This window comes from Lepisma saccharinum, chromosome 22 (assembly GCF_977018435.1).
Source record: "Lepisma saccharinum chromosome 22, izLepSacc3.1, whole genome shotgun sequence".
In the NCBI taxonomy this organism is placed as follows: domain Eukaryota; kingdom Metazoa; phylum Arthropoda; class Insecta; order Zygentoma; family Lepismatidae; genus Lepisma; species Lepisma saccharinum.
Genome location: NC_139250.1, coordinates 32912468 through 32928131, shown reverse-complemented (window position 1 = coordinate 32928131; position 15664 = coordinate 32912468). Strand labels below are relative to the sequence as shown.

The 15664-nt window shown below is 38.9% G+C and overlaps 1 protein-coding gene across 3 annotated transcripts in view; it reads left to right on the top strand.

Annotated features, from left to right (window-relative positions):
* The window catches only part of AP-1gamma (adaptor protein complex 1, gamma subunit), a 101690-nt gene that overhangs the window by 7612 nt on the left and 78414 nt on the right, over positions 1–15664 (top strand). For 2 of the 3 annotated variants that reach the window (XM_083144154.1, XM_083144153.1), the window contains one exon: positions 11541–11602. The exons of the other annotated variant lie outside the window; for it this stretch is intronic. In XM_083144154.1, coding sequence (XP_083000280.1) covers positions 11560–11602 — 43 coding nt within the window. In that variant the 5' untranslated portion in view covers positions 11541–11559. The remainder of the gene's footprint in view (positions 1–11540; positions 11603–15664) is intronic. 3 annotated transcript variants of the gene reach the window in all.

The window sequence follows — 15664 nt, the reverse complement described above, 5'->3', positions numbered from 1 at the left end:
GCTTCACTTTAGGCAAACAGAACTTTACATACCGGTCGGCGTTGAGTGCAAGGCCAGCCTTGAAAAACTGAGGTTTCGACAGTCCTTTCTCACTCATGGCAAGCCATAGCGACTCCTTCTGTGGGAATTTGGTTCTGGCAGCAAAACGCACTGGATCGGGCACGGCAGCAGTTCCAGGATCATAGTAGGTTTTCGGCTGCCACTCCTTGCCATCTAGGGTGAAATAAGTCTCATCGTCCATGATACAAATCACGTCATTTGTTGCAGTGAACGTTTTTGTCGCAAGGGTTCGTACACGCTGTTTCTGGACAACAACTTGTTGCTCCGTCACTTTTGGCATAGTTTTTCGTTTATATCTCCGTATCCCCATCTTCTGTAATGCTTTCTGCACTGTGTTTTTATCACACTGAAACCTCCTACCAAGCTCACGGTAGGATTTTGCCACCTTACCTGCAGTAACACGTCGCAGTTGTTGCAACACTCTGGGTTCATTTAACTTCGACTTCCGTCCACTGCTCGGCTTTCTTTCCACATTGATTCCCTTCCAAAATTGTGACACAATATTATAAACCGTACAACGGGAAAATCCTACACGTTGAAAATGTTTCACAAGCTCGGACTTTCCAACATCACGATTCTCTGTCCAATATTGCACGATCATTTTCCGACGGTCGTCTTCTTTCAGCTCCATACTGACTTGTTTTTACACCAACCTTCTCTTGCTCTTCACACTACATAACTGGTAGACGTACAATCCAACACTGCTCAAATGGTGTGTCAGTGTTCAATATTGCCAGTTCCGCAGGGTTGCAAACTTTGTGCAATTTTTTTTCACCATACGTTACAAATGAAAATGCATCTTATGTTCTGATCTACTGCGAAAAAAAATTCTCCTGATTTCATGCCACCTCTCCTTGCCTTCTCTGTGATACCGCCGTGTCACACTTTCTTGCAACTCGAGAATATCCGCTGCCATGCTTGCCTATCCTGTTTCATATTTGAAACTCACCTTGTGTTTTTGTAATGACAAGAAATGTATACCTCTGTCACATTTTGTAGCTTGGAAAGTTAGTACATATAACACCGAATTACATATAAATGCATTACGTGAAAGTAATGTTTAATTAACACATTTTTAAATAATATTTTGCTGGGATCTACAATATTTTACGTATAAAACAATTACACAGAACTGAGTTTTATATATAAAGCAGTCTCAGCTGTGTTCAAGAACAGATTTTCTCCAGATGTCAGCCATGTCAGGGATCCCTAAAGATGAAAGTGACGTTAGCTCACGAAAGCTCAGGAGCATATCGAGAACTAACCTGGCTGATTTTCCGGTAGAATCTCTTGCTTGTTTGCCACCAAGAAAGCTTCAAGAATTGTTATTGCTTATATTAGTAATCTTCCATTTTCATAGATTGAAATATTTAAGAATCTCAGCAGTTTTGGGGGATAATTTCGGTTATGTTTTTTACTCAAATTTTCTGTTTTTGATTGTTGAGGGGTCAACAAGTTACCAATACTGTGATCTTCATAAGTGCAACAAATTTAGAGCTTTTGTGGTGAAATTGATAAAGCAACTACAGTATTGGCCAAATTGTGAAAAAGAAGCACATTACCTTGTTTTGAAAGTGTTCTAACTAAATATATTTGACGATTGTTATGGGATTAAACTGTTTGTCTGCTTCGATATAATCTTGTTTCCCACAATCCTTTATTTTACTGTGTCCCAAGAATAGGTGGCAACGGGATTCTTTGCACATTCGCAAAAATGCCTGGCACAATACGTACATATGCTATTTGTTCGGTTATAACAAAGATATATTAATACAGGGTGGCGACAGACCTGGAAAACCTGGAAAACCGGGAAAAGTCAGGGAATTTGAGGTGTCAAAAAAAGTCAGGGAAATGTCAGGGAATTTCGTCTTCATTGACTTTTTTTTATATTATTTATTTATTTAAAGATATCGTTATGGAACTGTGCACGGGAAAAGGAAATCTCGTTCGTAAGTTTCGGCCTCAACTTTTAGGCCCCTTTTATGCGCAACACAACCACGGCGCCAGAAACCAGTGATGGCAGGAGGGGGGGGGGAGAGTTAAATTTCTCTTGCCCGGGCTTCTCGGCGGGAATTTTAAATTCGAACACTCTTTGGAGGAAAATTGTTATAACTCAGGCACTATGGGAGCAATCTACTTCCGATAACTTTTGTTTTGCAGCTAAAACATCAGCGCATGTAACCGTGTACAATTCAGAACACCGGACCGAGGAAGAGGGCTTGGGGGGGGGGGGGGCACGGCCCCCGAATTTCAATGGAAAAAACATAAAAATCTGGAGTATGTCCCCTATTCTCCCGCCATTTTGGGGAGAAGGCGCGAACTTTAGTATTCTTTTCTAAGAATGGACATTTCTCAAGAGAATGAAACATGTTTCATGTTCTTGGGTGCCATACAAGTTGAATAATAAGCCAAAATGTGAAACTCTGTTTTTTACGAAAAATAGGTAATTTGCATATTGCTCAGAAAATTGTTATAACTCGGGCACTATGGGAGCAATCTACTTCGGATAAGTTTTGTTTTGCAGCTAAAACATCAGAGCATGAAACAGTGTACAATTCAGAACGCCGGGGAAGGGGGATTTGGGGGCGTGACCACTGAATTTCAATGAAAAAAACTTAAAAATCTGGAGTTTGTCCCCTCGTCTCCCTCTATTTGGGAAGAAGGCACGAACTTTAGTATTATTTTCAAAGAATGGACATTTCTCAAGAGAACGTAACATGTTTCATGTTCATGGGTGCCATACAAGTTGAATAATAAGCCAAAATGTGAAACTCTGTTTTTTACGAAAAATAGGTAATTTGCATATTGCTCAGAAAATTGTTATAACTCGGGCACTATGGGAGCAATCTACTTCGGATAAGTTTTGTTTTGCAGCTAAAACATAGGAGCATGCAACCGTGTACAACTCAGAACGCCGAACCGAGGAAGGGGGTTTGGGGGCGCGATCCCCGAATTTCAATGAAAAAACCATAAAAATCTGGAGTTTGCCCCTTCTTCTCCCGCTATTTGGGAAGAAGGCGCGAACTTTAGTATTATTTTCAAAGAATGGACATTTCTCAAGAGAACGTAACATGTTTCATGTTCTTGGGTGCAATACAAGTTGAATAATAAGCCAAAAAGTGATTTTGTTTGTAATTTGCATTTTTTGAGGAAAATTGTTATAACTCTGCCACTATGGGAGCAAACTACTTCGGATAAGTTTTGTTGTGGAGCTAAAGTATCATAGCACGAAACCGTGTACAATTCAGAACGCCGGGGAAGGGGGATTTGGGGGCGTGATCACTGAATTTCAATGAAAAAAAAACATAAAAATCTGGAGTTTGTCGCAAACGTTAGTATTCTCTTCAAAGAATGGACGTTTCCAAAGAGATTGAAACATGTTTCATGTTCCTGGGTGCCATAAAAGTTGAATAATGAGCCAAAATGTGAAACTCTGTTCGGAAATCTGGCATGGATATGTTGCGGAGGGGGGAGGGTGGTCATCAATATGAATTTCCTAGGCTTGCTCCAGACCTGTGTCAGAGTTTCCACCCAAACATAAGAGTATGAAGGTCCAAAAAGCACATCCATTTCGTAATCAGCACCATGATACCATATGGTATCATCGGGCGAGTACGACCTTACTCTGATGATATCATATGGTATCATCGGGGGAGTAAAGGTTAAGCTTCTAAATATTACGTGGAAAATGCATTGAATTATCATTTTTTCTTGTCCGTATTGGAGTAGTAAGGGGACTTGTCAACAGATGGAGGGGATACGAGCGGGTGGGGCCGTCCGATAGTTGTCTGACGTCGTAGTAAGGCATTTTGTTGGGCTAACTGAAGGTACATGGAAACAACTAGGTTCCATTGATACATACGATTTTTGTCGAATATCGCCACCCGACAGAGTATATCACTACAACATGCGACAGAAATATAATGGACTGCAACATCCAACAAAAATCGCATGCATAAACAAGAAGAGCTTTAGACTGCAAATATGCTGCTGAAATTTTATTACTCTTCTGGCTCACTTCACCTTATTTAATGTAGCAGTGCTTACGAAGGTTTACTTTCATCATCCTGACGTATTACTGGTTTCGCACAAGTTAACATACGTTTGCAATGACATTGCACTATTCTTAGATATCAAGAAGAATCCAAACAAATGGGATATATATTGAATACTATCAGGAAAAAAATGAAACATAAATCTGCATTGGTGAACGTTATAAAAATTGGCTCCCAACCTCAAATTTACTGCAACACTAGTATTGCAATAAAATTAACAAAACTCTCTGTCCTGTCTGTTTAAACTCGTGAGAGATGGTCATTAATCTCTCACTGAGTAAGGTTAATGTCCAATATTATGAAATAAAATACTAATAATAAATACGTAAATATTTTAATATCATATTTTCTCGAATCATTCAATCATAAAAGCAAATCACTTTCTTCAAGAATTGACTTTTCTCTGCCAGCCCTGCTAAATTTTCACTTTCCATCTACTGATTTATACGAGGGGTGGCCAGAAAGTAATTTCCCATTAGTAGGGACATTCATTTTTCTCAAACGCGAAAACCGTGAAAAATGGTAATTGCTGCGAAGTTAGGAATGTTCAGTGATGTCTGGACACATTTTTCGCCCTTTCGAAATATCGAAATAATGGGAATTTGGCATAAAATGCGAATTGTTGGCGTTTTTAGCGATTTTTTAAAAGGAAATGTCCTAAAACAACGAAAAATTCCATGAAATCCATTCTTGTCTTTTCTAGGCCATGTTTGTGTACATAGAACATGCAAGTTTTCCAACATTTTACTCAAGAGTAAACTATAGTGTATACTGAAACATTTACCTGGGAAGGGGGGTGGGCAACCCACTTGATCTCCACCTAGGATACGTGCTACGTACATAGACTAATTCCGACAGCCACATTAAATCATGTATTTCCCACGATTTTTTCAACTTCTATCAAAACCATTTGCATCACAGAGCAAAGTGGCAGGGTTCTAACAGGAGATCGAGTGCGTATCTACCGTCACACAGGAGCCACATCTACAGTATTTGTCATGCGAGATATGTTTTGAATTACCAAGCTAAGTGTGCACCATCGGCATTTGTCGAGCAAGTAATAATGGAGCTCAGTCGTTAGGGCGTCTAACTACTATGCGAGAGACCCAGGGTCGATCCCTGCGGGGGAGAACCGGGATGTTTTCCACCTATTCAAACTGCTCCGGCGCCCACCCAGCATCATATGAAGCTGGTACCTTGAGGAAACTTTGAGGGATAAAGGTAGCCAGGAGCGTGGTGCTGATCACATCACCCCTGCCTTCAGCTGTGATCAAGAAAGTGTGGGGCCCTAACTCCACATCCCTATACACCTTCATGGAAAAGTGCAGGGGAGCACTTTACTTTTACTTCCTCAAAAATCTGTTCCAACATATCAAACTGTGACGAAAATACGTAGACCATGTGACCTACAATTTAAAATAATAGTTTAAAACCACAATGGAGTATTACATTTCGGTATATTTGTCAGATAAATGTTCTAAAACAAAAACGCGAATTTTGGGAAACGTAACACAAAGAAGTCAAAAAAAAGATAATGCCAATTTTTGGTGCCATAATATATCCGTATCTGTCACGTGAGATTGATTGATTTAATTTTTTTGGGTGCGTCGCCACTTATGGTCATTATGCATTCTTCAGTTAATAATGGGAAAATTCCATTAGCTAAAATCCTTACCTTAAAATTAAAAAAAGTTGTATGGAAAGTAACTTTCCCAAAATAACTTTCAACATATCAAACTCTCACGAAGAGGCGTAAGCCATGTAATTTTCAATTTGAAACAGTAGTTTAAAAACACCATGAAGGTATAATTTCAGATATTTGCCAGAAAATGCGCTAAACTGAAAATGTGAATTTTGGGAAAAATAACACTATACTAAAAAAAAAATAAGAAGAAAATACACCAATTTAAAAAAAAATAACAAAATATCAAGGTCCCTACTGATTAGGCATAAATAAAATAAGAATATCAGTTCTAATTTATTGCATTAGTAACAATGAGTCCTAACCTAATTTTCGGCATAATCACCACCGTTGTTCTGGCATTTGTCCTAGCATGACACTAAATTTTGTATACCCATGGCATATGTGTCTGACAGCAAAGACTGGAACTATCTCTACCGCAGTGTATCTGTCAAATCCTTGCCCTGCCAGAAACCTCTTCAGTTAAACAGAGAGATGAAAGTCGGTACATGCAAGACCATGGCTGTACAGGGAGTTGTCCAAGAAAACTCACCTGAAGTGATGCAAAGGGCCCGTGTGTACTCAGCTGTATGGGGTTGTGCACATTCGATTGGCCTTCCGTGAATTGTCTGCACCATCGTCTGACCATACTATCACTCACAACATCCGGTCTGCACACCTCACAAGATTGCTGGTGGCTCTGTGCCAGATTCTGAGCGTGCAATGTAGGCTACATCGCAGTCGGTGGGAGACTGTATGAGAGCTGCAATCTTTAACCTAGAACTGTCCTAAAACGGCTGCATTGCAACTGTACCAGATTACAGCTACACGCCACTTCTTCCTGCCTGCATGTGTGTGTGTGTCCTCTCCGACCACTATTGCTGCGTATAGACACCATTGGAGCTTTTTTCAGGATGCCCCTCGTATATGAACTTTCAGAAGCTTTCATTATTAGTGTTTTCCTGTTTTAATGTGTGGTTAGCTAAATCAGGTACCTATACAATGCAATTCTATAAATTCCTTGCATTTAATTTCTTATACCTACGTACCCTTTTCATCAGCATTAATGGTATAACTGCATGTTGTCAGTTTCACAGTACTTCACTTGGATATACTGTATTGAAGCAGAATCCCATTGATAATGTAAGGAAATATGACACTTTATTTTGTTCGATTCAATTGTTTCACTTATATGCAAGAGTTAAGTTGTTTGCTTTACAGGGAAGAGAGAAGTAGCTTTATGCATTAAAAAATGAGTCTGCACTCATGGTTCTTGCAAGCAGAGGGTTCCAAACCTCAGTGGAAATATCAACATATAATAGCGAGAATGTATAAGGAGACTGATAAATTACAAATTGTATTTCTTAATCATTCACTCTTCACTCTTATCTCATTTAGTCGTAACTTTAAAAATAATCAAGTATTTTATTTTAAACTTACTGCGTATGACAAAATTCCGTAATCCTTCCCTTGCTTGTGAATTGTAACAATTTTCAAAATTCACTATTTTGCAGTTTGAATTCAAATCATAGAGAATAGAGAAATTACGTCAATTTCATAGAAGATAATATTGGTACTTAACAAAACCATACGTGGACCTGTGTGAGTTTATTATTTCTATTTGCAAAAGGATCGATTTATTTAGTTTGTAATTGTCAGGGAAAAATGTAAATTTTGTCCTGGAAAACCTGGAAAAGTCAGGGAATTTCATTTCTGCTTGTTTGTAGCCACCCTGTAATAATTCAATTTCATAAACCATGTGGTTTGAAGTTTAGAAATAAGGGTGATAAAGGAATTGTACAGAAGCTCGGAAAGGCAAAGATGGTCACAAGAAGTTCTGACAGCACTTGCAGTGTGTATATCAATGCAATGTGTATCACAAAGCATTAAATATCAATTTTCTCTACATAAAGTGAGTTTAACTGTGCTTAATTTTTTCAACTAATGAGCAATAATTTGGCCAATACTGTAGATAGTAGAATGACTTATCTCTAGTGGCACATATTATTGGTAAATAAAGCAAAATCTAGGTACAAAAACAATCAATTTTGAAGTCAAAAGAGGTCAATAAAATAAAATTTCAGTGTTATAGCGGTGAGAAATCTGATCAAAATCAAGTATATAAAATTACATTTTGGTTTTAAAATTGTGAATATAATCCTTAAAAACTGCACTTCTTACAAAAATAACCATATCCCTTCTAATAGCACATATATGTATCAGAGTATTCAGTTTATTCTTGTATAAAGGGGTCCATTTTTGCTTCTGAAATAGTTAAAGCAGAGTTAGTGAATATTCTGTGAATTGCATAACTCACAGGATAATTGAAATTTCGGAAAGTGTAAATAAACTTTAAATTTCGTATTTAAGAATCTATTTTGTAGTTCATCTCACATTATTTCATGACAAAACAGGGTAGGAAAATGAACCTCACACCTTTCAGAAACATGAAATATGAACATTACAGCATATTATTTCATGTTTTCGTCAAAAACTAAATGTGTATGCCTGTAGTTATCTCCCACTGAACCCATTTGACTCTGCAAAGTGCCAAACTTTAAGCATACAAGACTTTGAAAAATGCTCTTGCAGTAGTTGATGAACACAGATATTTTCAGCATTCTTTGATCTGACGAAGTAAGAACATAAATCATTGAGGGATACCTAAAAAAAATATTCAAGTTAAGTGGCATAAAGAGTATCTTTGAGTGTGACTTTAGAGGTGTCCTTTTTTTTCATGCATTCAGTTCAAGTATCGAGAATAGTATAAGTATTATTTTCAGCACATTCGTTCTCCAGCAGATGAACGCTAAACAAAACTACTACATTGGAGAAAAACAGGTATTCAGTTACTAACACTGCATGCTGTGAATTTGTGCAAAGTTTTTGAACTAACCAATCAATAAGTTAGTGGGAGATATTCTGCACCATCACAATTGGCAGGGTTAATGATGATTGAATTAATTGAAACATATGTGGCAATTATCTGAAATCCAGATAAAAATTGGTTTGATCTATGAATAAAATGTTTGAATTTGTTCATCCCTAATTGGAACACCCAGTGCTAAGTGGTCTAAATTGAAACTCTCATTGTGCAACAGTTTTCCACTATCTTATACAGATGGAGAGAAAATGCTTTGGAGGTTTCTGGTTTTTTAAGTATATATATATTAATATCTATTTTAACTTGCCCAGAATGATATTGAGTTTGTGATGTTCCAGCAGGCATATTTTCCAGCAACAGGGTATTTTCAAGCCAAATTATGGAGAAATCTAAAAGTGTGTGGCACTTTATACCTATTTTTCATATTTTTTTATATCCTGTTTGTAAAACTTTACATTTTCGTTTCTTGTGGGGCCTCTCCACATAGTGGTAAAGTCGGTGCCTTGTAATCAAGGGGTCCCGGTGGAGGCTCATAGTGGTTCGGATCCCACTTTAAACTGTAGGTCCAGTCCCGATTAGCCTGACTGTGCTTAAAGCACAGCTTAATTGCTTAAAACAGCAATTCAATCAAAATTATTTTCTTGTCTCAAAACTAAAGACCCATTATATGTTCTGAGAAACTAAATGGTTGATTGATTGATTTAGTTTATTTTACTTTTCATTTTGTGCCTCTTTGCTAATTTGCAAAGATGGGGATGAGTGATGAAATGATGAAATTGATGGACATTCACAGACAACCAAGCCCGAGCGGGATTCGAACCCGGGACCCTTGGCGTCGCAGCGCGATGTAGAAACTAAATGGGACTGATTTTACAGTTTTAAGTCAGATATAAACCACTGTGTGCCGGTCTCTGATGACAGAGTGGTTAGCACAGCATGCTACGATACCAGGGGTCCCAGGTTAGAATCCTGGCCTGGGTTTTTGTGAGTATCGCTTGATCGTTTTCATTGTATCATCACTTATCCTCATCTTCGTGATTAGCCTAAGTGGCAAAAATAAGTAAAGTAAAATAAACCCAATCAATCATGAACACTGTGAAGTAAGCTTCTTCCCAGGACACCTTAGTTTGAAAGTAGCAGCACAATTTTGCAACTTTTGAAGTGGGAAGGTAAAAGCGTCAATTATAAACTTAGAAATTTCAGCAAAAAAATCCAGGCTCGACCAGGACTCAAATCCAGATCTCTGGCATACTGTGCTATTGCTCTACCAACTGAACCAGCCCCGAATTCACCTGATTTTCACATGCTGTTTTGCCTATGCGAAATTCTCTGTCAGTGCTAATGCTAGGGGATCTATTGCCTTTGATGCACTGTTGACTTTGCTTTGTTTCCCCCTTTAGAGAGTATCTTACCGTACTGTTCGGTACATGCTGAAATTTCTACATAGTATCGTGTATGTAAGAAACAGTAAGATAACGTTTAAAGTATAAAAGTCTGAACTTGGAACATCACTGATTAGAGGGAAATTAATAATGCTTCATACTAACAATTTCTCTTTAACAAGATAATAGCTCTTAAGTTCAGCTTTAAACATACCCCCTTAAATACACTATGTGGAAGAAAGTCATTGGACACCACATGTCTGTGGATACCATCAGTTTTCTTGCAATCAATAGGAGGTCGGTCCGCCTTTGGCAGCGATAACAGCAGCCACTCGTCGTGGTAAACTGGCCACAAGGTCATGTAGTATACCGAGTGGGATATTCCGCCATTCCTTCTGCAGTACAGACACCTCAATCGGCACTCCGGTTCGTCCCATAGATGTTCGATAGGGTTGAGGTCAGGGCCTTGAGCAGGCCACTCCAGTTGGGTGACATTATTTTCTGCATACCACTCCATGGTAGCCCTGGAAACATGACAAGTCGCATTATTGTCCTGGAACACACATTCTTCATTTCCATAGAAAAGCCATAACTTGGGGAGCATCATGGATGCAGACGTCATGTGACCATACACCGGTACCAGTGGACCCATGCCATATCAGCTGAAACAACCCCAGAACATGATGCCGAAACCACCATATTTCACTGTGGGCATTACACACTCGGATAACAGATGTTCTCCGGGTTATCGCCATACCCACACTCACCCATCTGATCGAAACAGTGTGAAGCGTGATTCATCGCTACATAGGACCTTCCGCCATTGCTCCACCATCCAGTTTCTCCACTCTTTACATCAGCGTAGTCTCTGCCGTTTATTGTTTTTTGTTATCAGGCGTTTGTGGGCAGCGGTTCAACCATGATAACCGAGCGCAGGGGCTTCTTTGTGAAGTGTCTTGGTCGAAAATGTCAAATTGGTCACACTTTGAAACTCTTCTGCAATCGGATGGGTCCTGTTTTTCTGAATCTCCTCTTCTTCAGCACTCTTCTGCCCCGGTCGTCCAATTTCGTGGTGCATTGCTGCAGTGTCCCTTTTCCTTCCACTTCTTGATGACAAAGACTACAGTTGATTTAGGGACCTGTCGAGCATCAGCTTGCTATGTATACTCATGCCTCCTATGGAGTAGCCTACTATGATCCCTCTTTCAAACATGCTGAACTCTTTCCTGTCCGTCATTTTATCAGAGAATGATCTAAGAAGCCTCCTGCTGGCGTATATATGTACCCGTCCGTACCCTTTTTTTTTCCATGAGAAGTTTGTTTCAGAGTTGAAAATGGGGTGTCAATGACTTTCTTCCACATAGTGTACTACTGTGTAATTGCAAATGTAATGAAGTGTTTACCTAAGAATAAATAATTCTGCATGCCTTGTGTGTTTTCACAAAACCTAACAGCATGGTATTTGTGTGTTTTTTCAGGTTTAATCCTGCCTTCAACATGGCAGCCATTAAACAGGCTATTAATGAAGCCGTTGAAAGGGGTAAGCATTGAGAATGTTTTTTTTTCTTTGTTTCTTTCTTGAAGGTAAAAGAACTACACTGAATTAAGGTACCTGACTACCGTGTACGCCTGGCAGTGGAAAAACCTATACCCTGTCCTAGCTAACTGTGGAGCAAGGTTGCGCATAGCATCAGAGAAGAGAGTGGCGAGAGCGAAGCAGTACATGCTGCTCGAACTGCAGTCACTTCCCCCCCCCCCCTTTCATGCAATTCTATCCCTCTCATGTTCATCGGTGGAGCCGTCTTTCGTTACTAATTCCGCAGAGGCTTGATTTCATTCACCTGCTCCACAGTTAGCTGGGACAGAGTATAACTAAAATGCCTGGTTGGACATGGGAGTCATATAGTAATGGAGAAGTTGTAGTTTGAACTTTATATAGGCTGGCTGGTCTATTTCTGATCAGTCATGTATAACCCTTTTACAAATGGCTGTGACATATTTGTATCAAGATCACATGACACTAATGAAGTTGACCCTTAAACAGAAATGAAAGTATCACAGCCAACAAAACATTTTTGACAATTTTCTGAAGATTAATGTTACGTTTACTATTACTTGATGAACCTTAAAATTTGTGTACAAATGCAAAATAATGCAGTTTACAATATATCTTACAAAAATTATATTTCTGATATTTATTCTTTATTTTACTAAATATTCAGTAAGTCATGGATATTGAGGCAACATTTATATGTATTCCGAGTTACAATTGAAAACCAAATCAATTGCAATATAAAGAGAAGTACCAAGAAATTGATGCTTATCTCGGCCATTGTGTCAAATAAGCAAATACACAACACACACGCCACAAGAAGAGAAAAACGCAAGAAATATTACTTGCTCTGGCTTCAAGCAGGCAAGTTATGAACTGAAATATCTAATGTTTGCAGTAAAACACCCAGCAAATACCGTAGAAACACCGAGACATTTCCATAAGCACTCAATAACTATGAACATATATTTACGTTATCCGTGATTTGTTCACAATACATCTTCCATGCCAAAAGAGTTAAAACTACCCTCCGCTCAATGGAATGAGTTGTAAGAACAGGTCTAGAGCCTCACATGTTTACAATCTTGGCCTTGTGCAAGCAACCCTCAAAAGTACACTCCTGTTCAGATAATATTGCACACACTTCAACCAAGTGTCCAACCTTATAAGATGTGCCACTTAATGTGAAGAGGAGTGTATAATGATCAAATTAAAAATTTCAAACAAATTCAACACAATACAAACAATGATAGTAGTAATTTAGAAAATGCCTGGCAACTCTGAGATTTTTTGATAATTCATGTGTGGATTTATCACGCCAGCGGTCCCGGGTTCGAATCCTGGCCCAGGCATGGATATTTGTGAGGGTCCATTCATCATGTCATCACTCATCCCCATCTTCGCAAATTAGCCAACAGTGGCACAAAAAGCGAAGTAAAATAAAGCAAATCAATCAATTAATCACTTTAATATTGAATACACCTTTCCACACAGTTGTCACATGCTCAGACCAATCAAGCTGCTGGTTCTTAGTCAATCCTAATTTTTTTATTGTTTGAGAAGATTTAATGTTCCATCTATGAATCTTACATTCGCTAGGGGCAGTTTGTTTGAAGAGACTGCTGGTTTCAATAATGGCAATGCAGACTTAAGATATTGGTTCAAAAGTGTGATTGAATCATGTAATTTTGAAATATTTCTGGATATATACGGTTGTGTCAGCATAACAGTGAATGTTGCATTTTACCACAGATCTGTGTAAATCAATATCAGGCTGTCTACCAGTCTGGCAATATGTGGAAATCCTGGAAAAGTAATGGAATTTACTTTTTCTGTAAAAGTCTGAAAGTTGCTATGTTTCTCCAAAAAAGAAATTTTTTATAGTAGTGCACTACAAGTACATTTTTCAACAATAGAAAAGGGACAAGCAAGAAATTTTCAATTTGTTGTAGACAAAGTATACTTCAGTTTGATATAATGAGTATTTCTGGTAGTTACAGTAGAAATTTGCTATAGGGAGTTAGCAGTTTCTTGTTGCAATTTTTGGGTTGTATTTGGTTGATATTAGGATTAATACATATATTACTAAATTTTACTCTAATTATGTATTAATTATGCTGTAATTATTATGATTTTATAAAATAAAAAATATTTTTTTGTTTAATATTAGTTAGTATGTGGCCGCGGTGGCTCAGTCGGTAATGCGCCTGACTACCATGCTCAAGCTCCCAGGTTCGATCCCCGGCCGGTTCAAATCTGGGAACTTTTCTAACATTGGAAGCGGCTCCGGTGCCCACCCAGCGTCGAATGACTTGGGTACCTGGGGGAAACCCTGGGGGGTAAAGGTGGTCAGGGGCGTGATGCTGATCACATCACCCCCACTCAAGACCGAATCAAGAAAGTGTGGGGCATTATCCCCACACCCCCTATACGCCTTCATGGCATGGTGCTAAGCACAGGGGAGCACTTTACCTTTTACGTAGTATTATGAACAAGCTCTCCCTGATGCCCTTATAGAAAGGTCAATTTCTGTTCAGTTTCTCATCTCGTTATCCTTCTCCATGGCTGTGCAGTCTAAGGAGCTGTGCTTTGGACTCCGACTGCGGGACTGCATGGGTTTGAGTCCACCTGTGTTCAGTCTCTGGGTTTTCGGCCTGTGTATAGGACCGGTGGCAACCAACCATCGTGAGGAAATTGGGGAGCTATGAGTGACTAGCGTAACCAGTCTGGGAAATTTTCTATACAGCTGAGGGTTCGAGGTGCTGACCCTACATCACCCCATTACCAGTTGAATATCTCCACACCTCTAGGTAGGATTGTGGGAGGGAGACTGGCATCGAGAGATAGGTCATGGCCTTTCCAGGGCTCTTGTAATTTTTACTTTAACACGTGTATTGAATACTAAAAACTGGATTAAGTTGGTTTCTAAGTGTAATATTTAGCTAAAATGTAGTGACCTTCTTACAAAGAAGTTTGATACATAAATTGTCCTAAAATTTTGGTCCTTGGTCTGGAATACCTGGAAAGTCCAGGAATTTTGGTTTTACAAAATTCCAGATACCCTGAAAGCCAAGAGCATGGATAAAAATGTGCCAAAGATTGAGTCCTGAGGGATCCCAGCTCTCACATCTGCCTTTACATGCTCTCTGCATGTGTAACCTTTTTTTGGTAAAAATGTCAATTGTTATATTTTATATCTAGTAAAGTATGCGTGTTGTTGTGAGGGCGAAAGCAAGGCTGCTGCTGGGGAATTTGATCATTTAGAATGATTTTTGAATGCACTTTTAGGCTGGTAAAATCATTCATCAAGGCCGGGCTCTGATTTTAGGCATGGGAGTTACCGTTGCTTCTTTCCAAGAATCTAGGAAGTCTTCTCTGGAGAGAGTAATTACATGTTAATGGTGAGAGATTATGAGTAAAATCCGGATGCATTTCATTTTAACTTGTATATTGCTTTCCTAAAACTTGAACCATTTGAATTGCTATCCATTATCATAACTGCCAGCATAAAATTTTTAACATTGCTGTGAGACTGCCTCCCGAGTAATTTCCATGTTGAAAAATATGCATGTAATATGTTTTTAGTACATATTCATCATTTAATTGTGGGTATTTTTGCAAATGTTGCCAACAGAGTTTTTACTTTGGCGAATTAATAACCTCTTCACAATAAACCATTTTTCTGGTCTTACGGTCGAAGTTGACATCTGTAATTACAGCATTCGAAAATGGTGCATAATTTCTGTTTTTTATTATTCTCAAATAATTAAACATTACATATTTTCAAAGATTGGACTTTTTGTCATGCTTCCCTCCAAATTTGGTCCATCCAGCATCCATAGGGCCAAAGTGAAATTCCGGAAATTCTTTCTGTAAGCTGGCAACAATGTCACTCTTATACAGTGGCCGCGGTGGCTCAGTCGGTAACGCGTCTGTCTACCATGCTAAAGGTTCCGGGTTCGATCCCCGGCCGGTTCAAATCCGGGAACTTTTCTAACGGTGGAAGCGGCCCCGGCGCCTACCCAGCGTCGAATAACATGGGTACCTGGG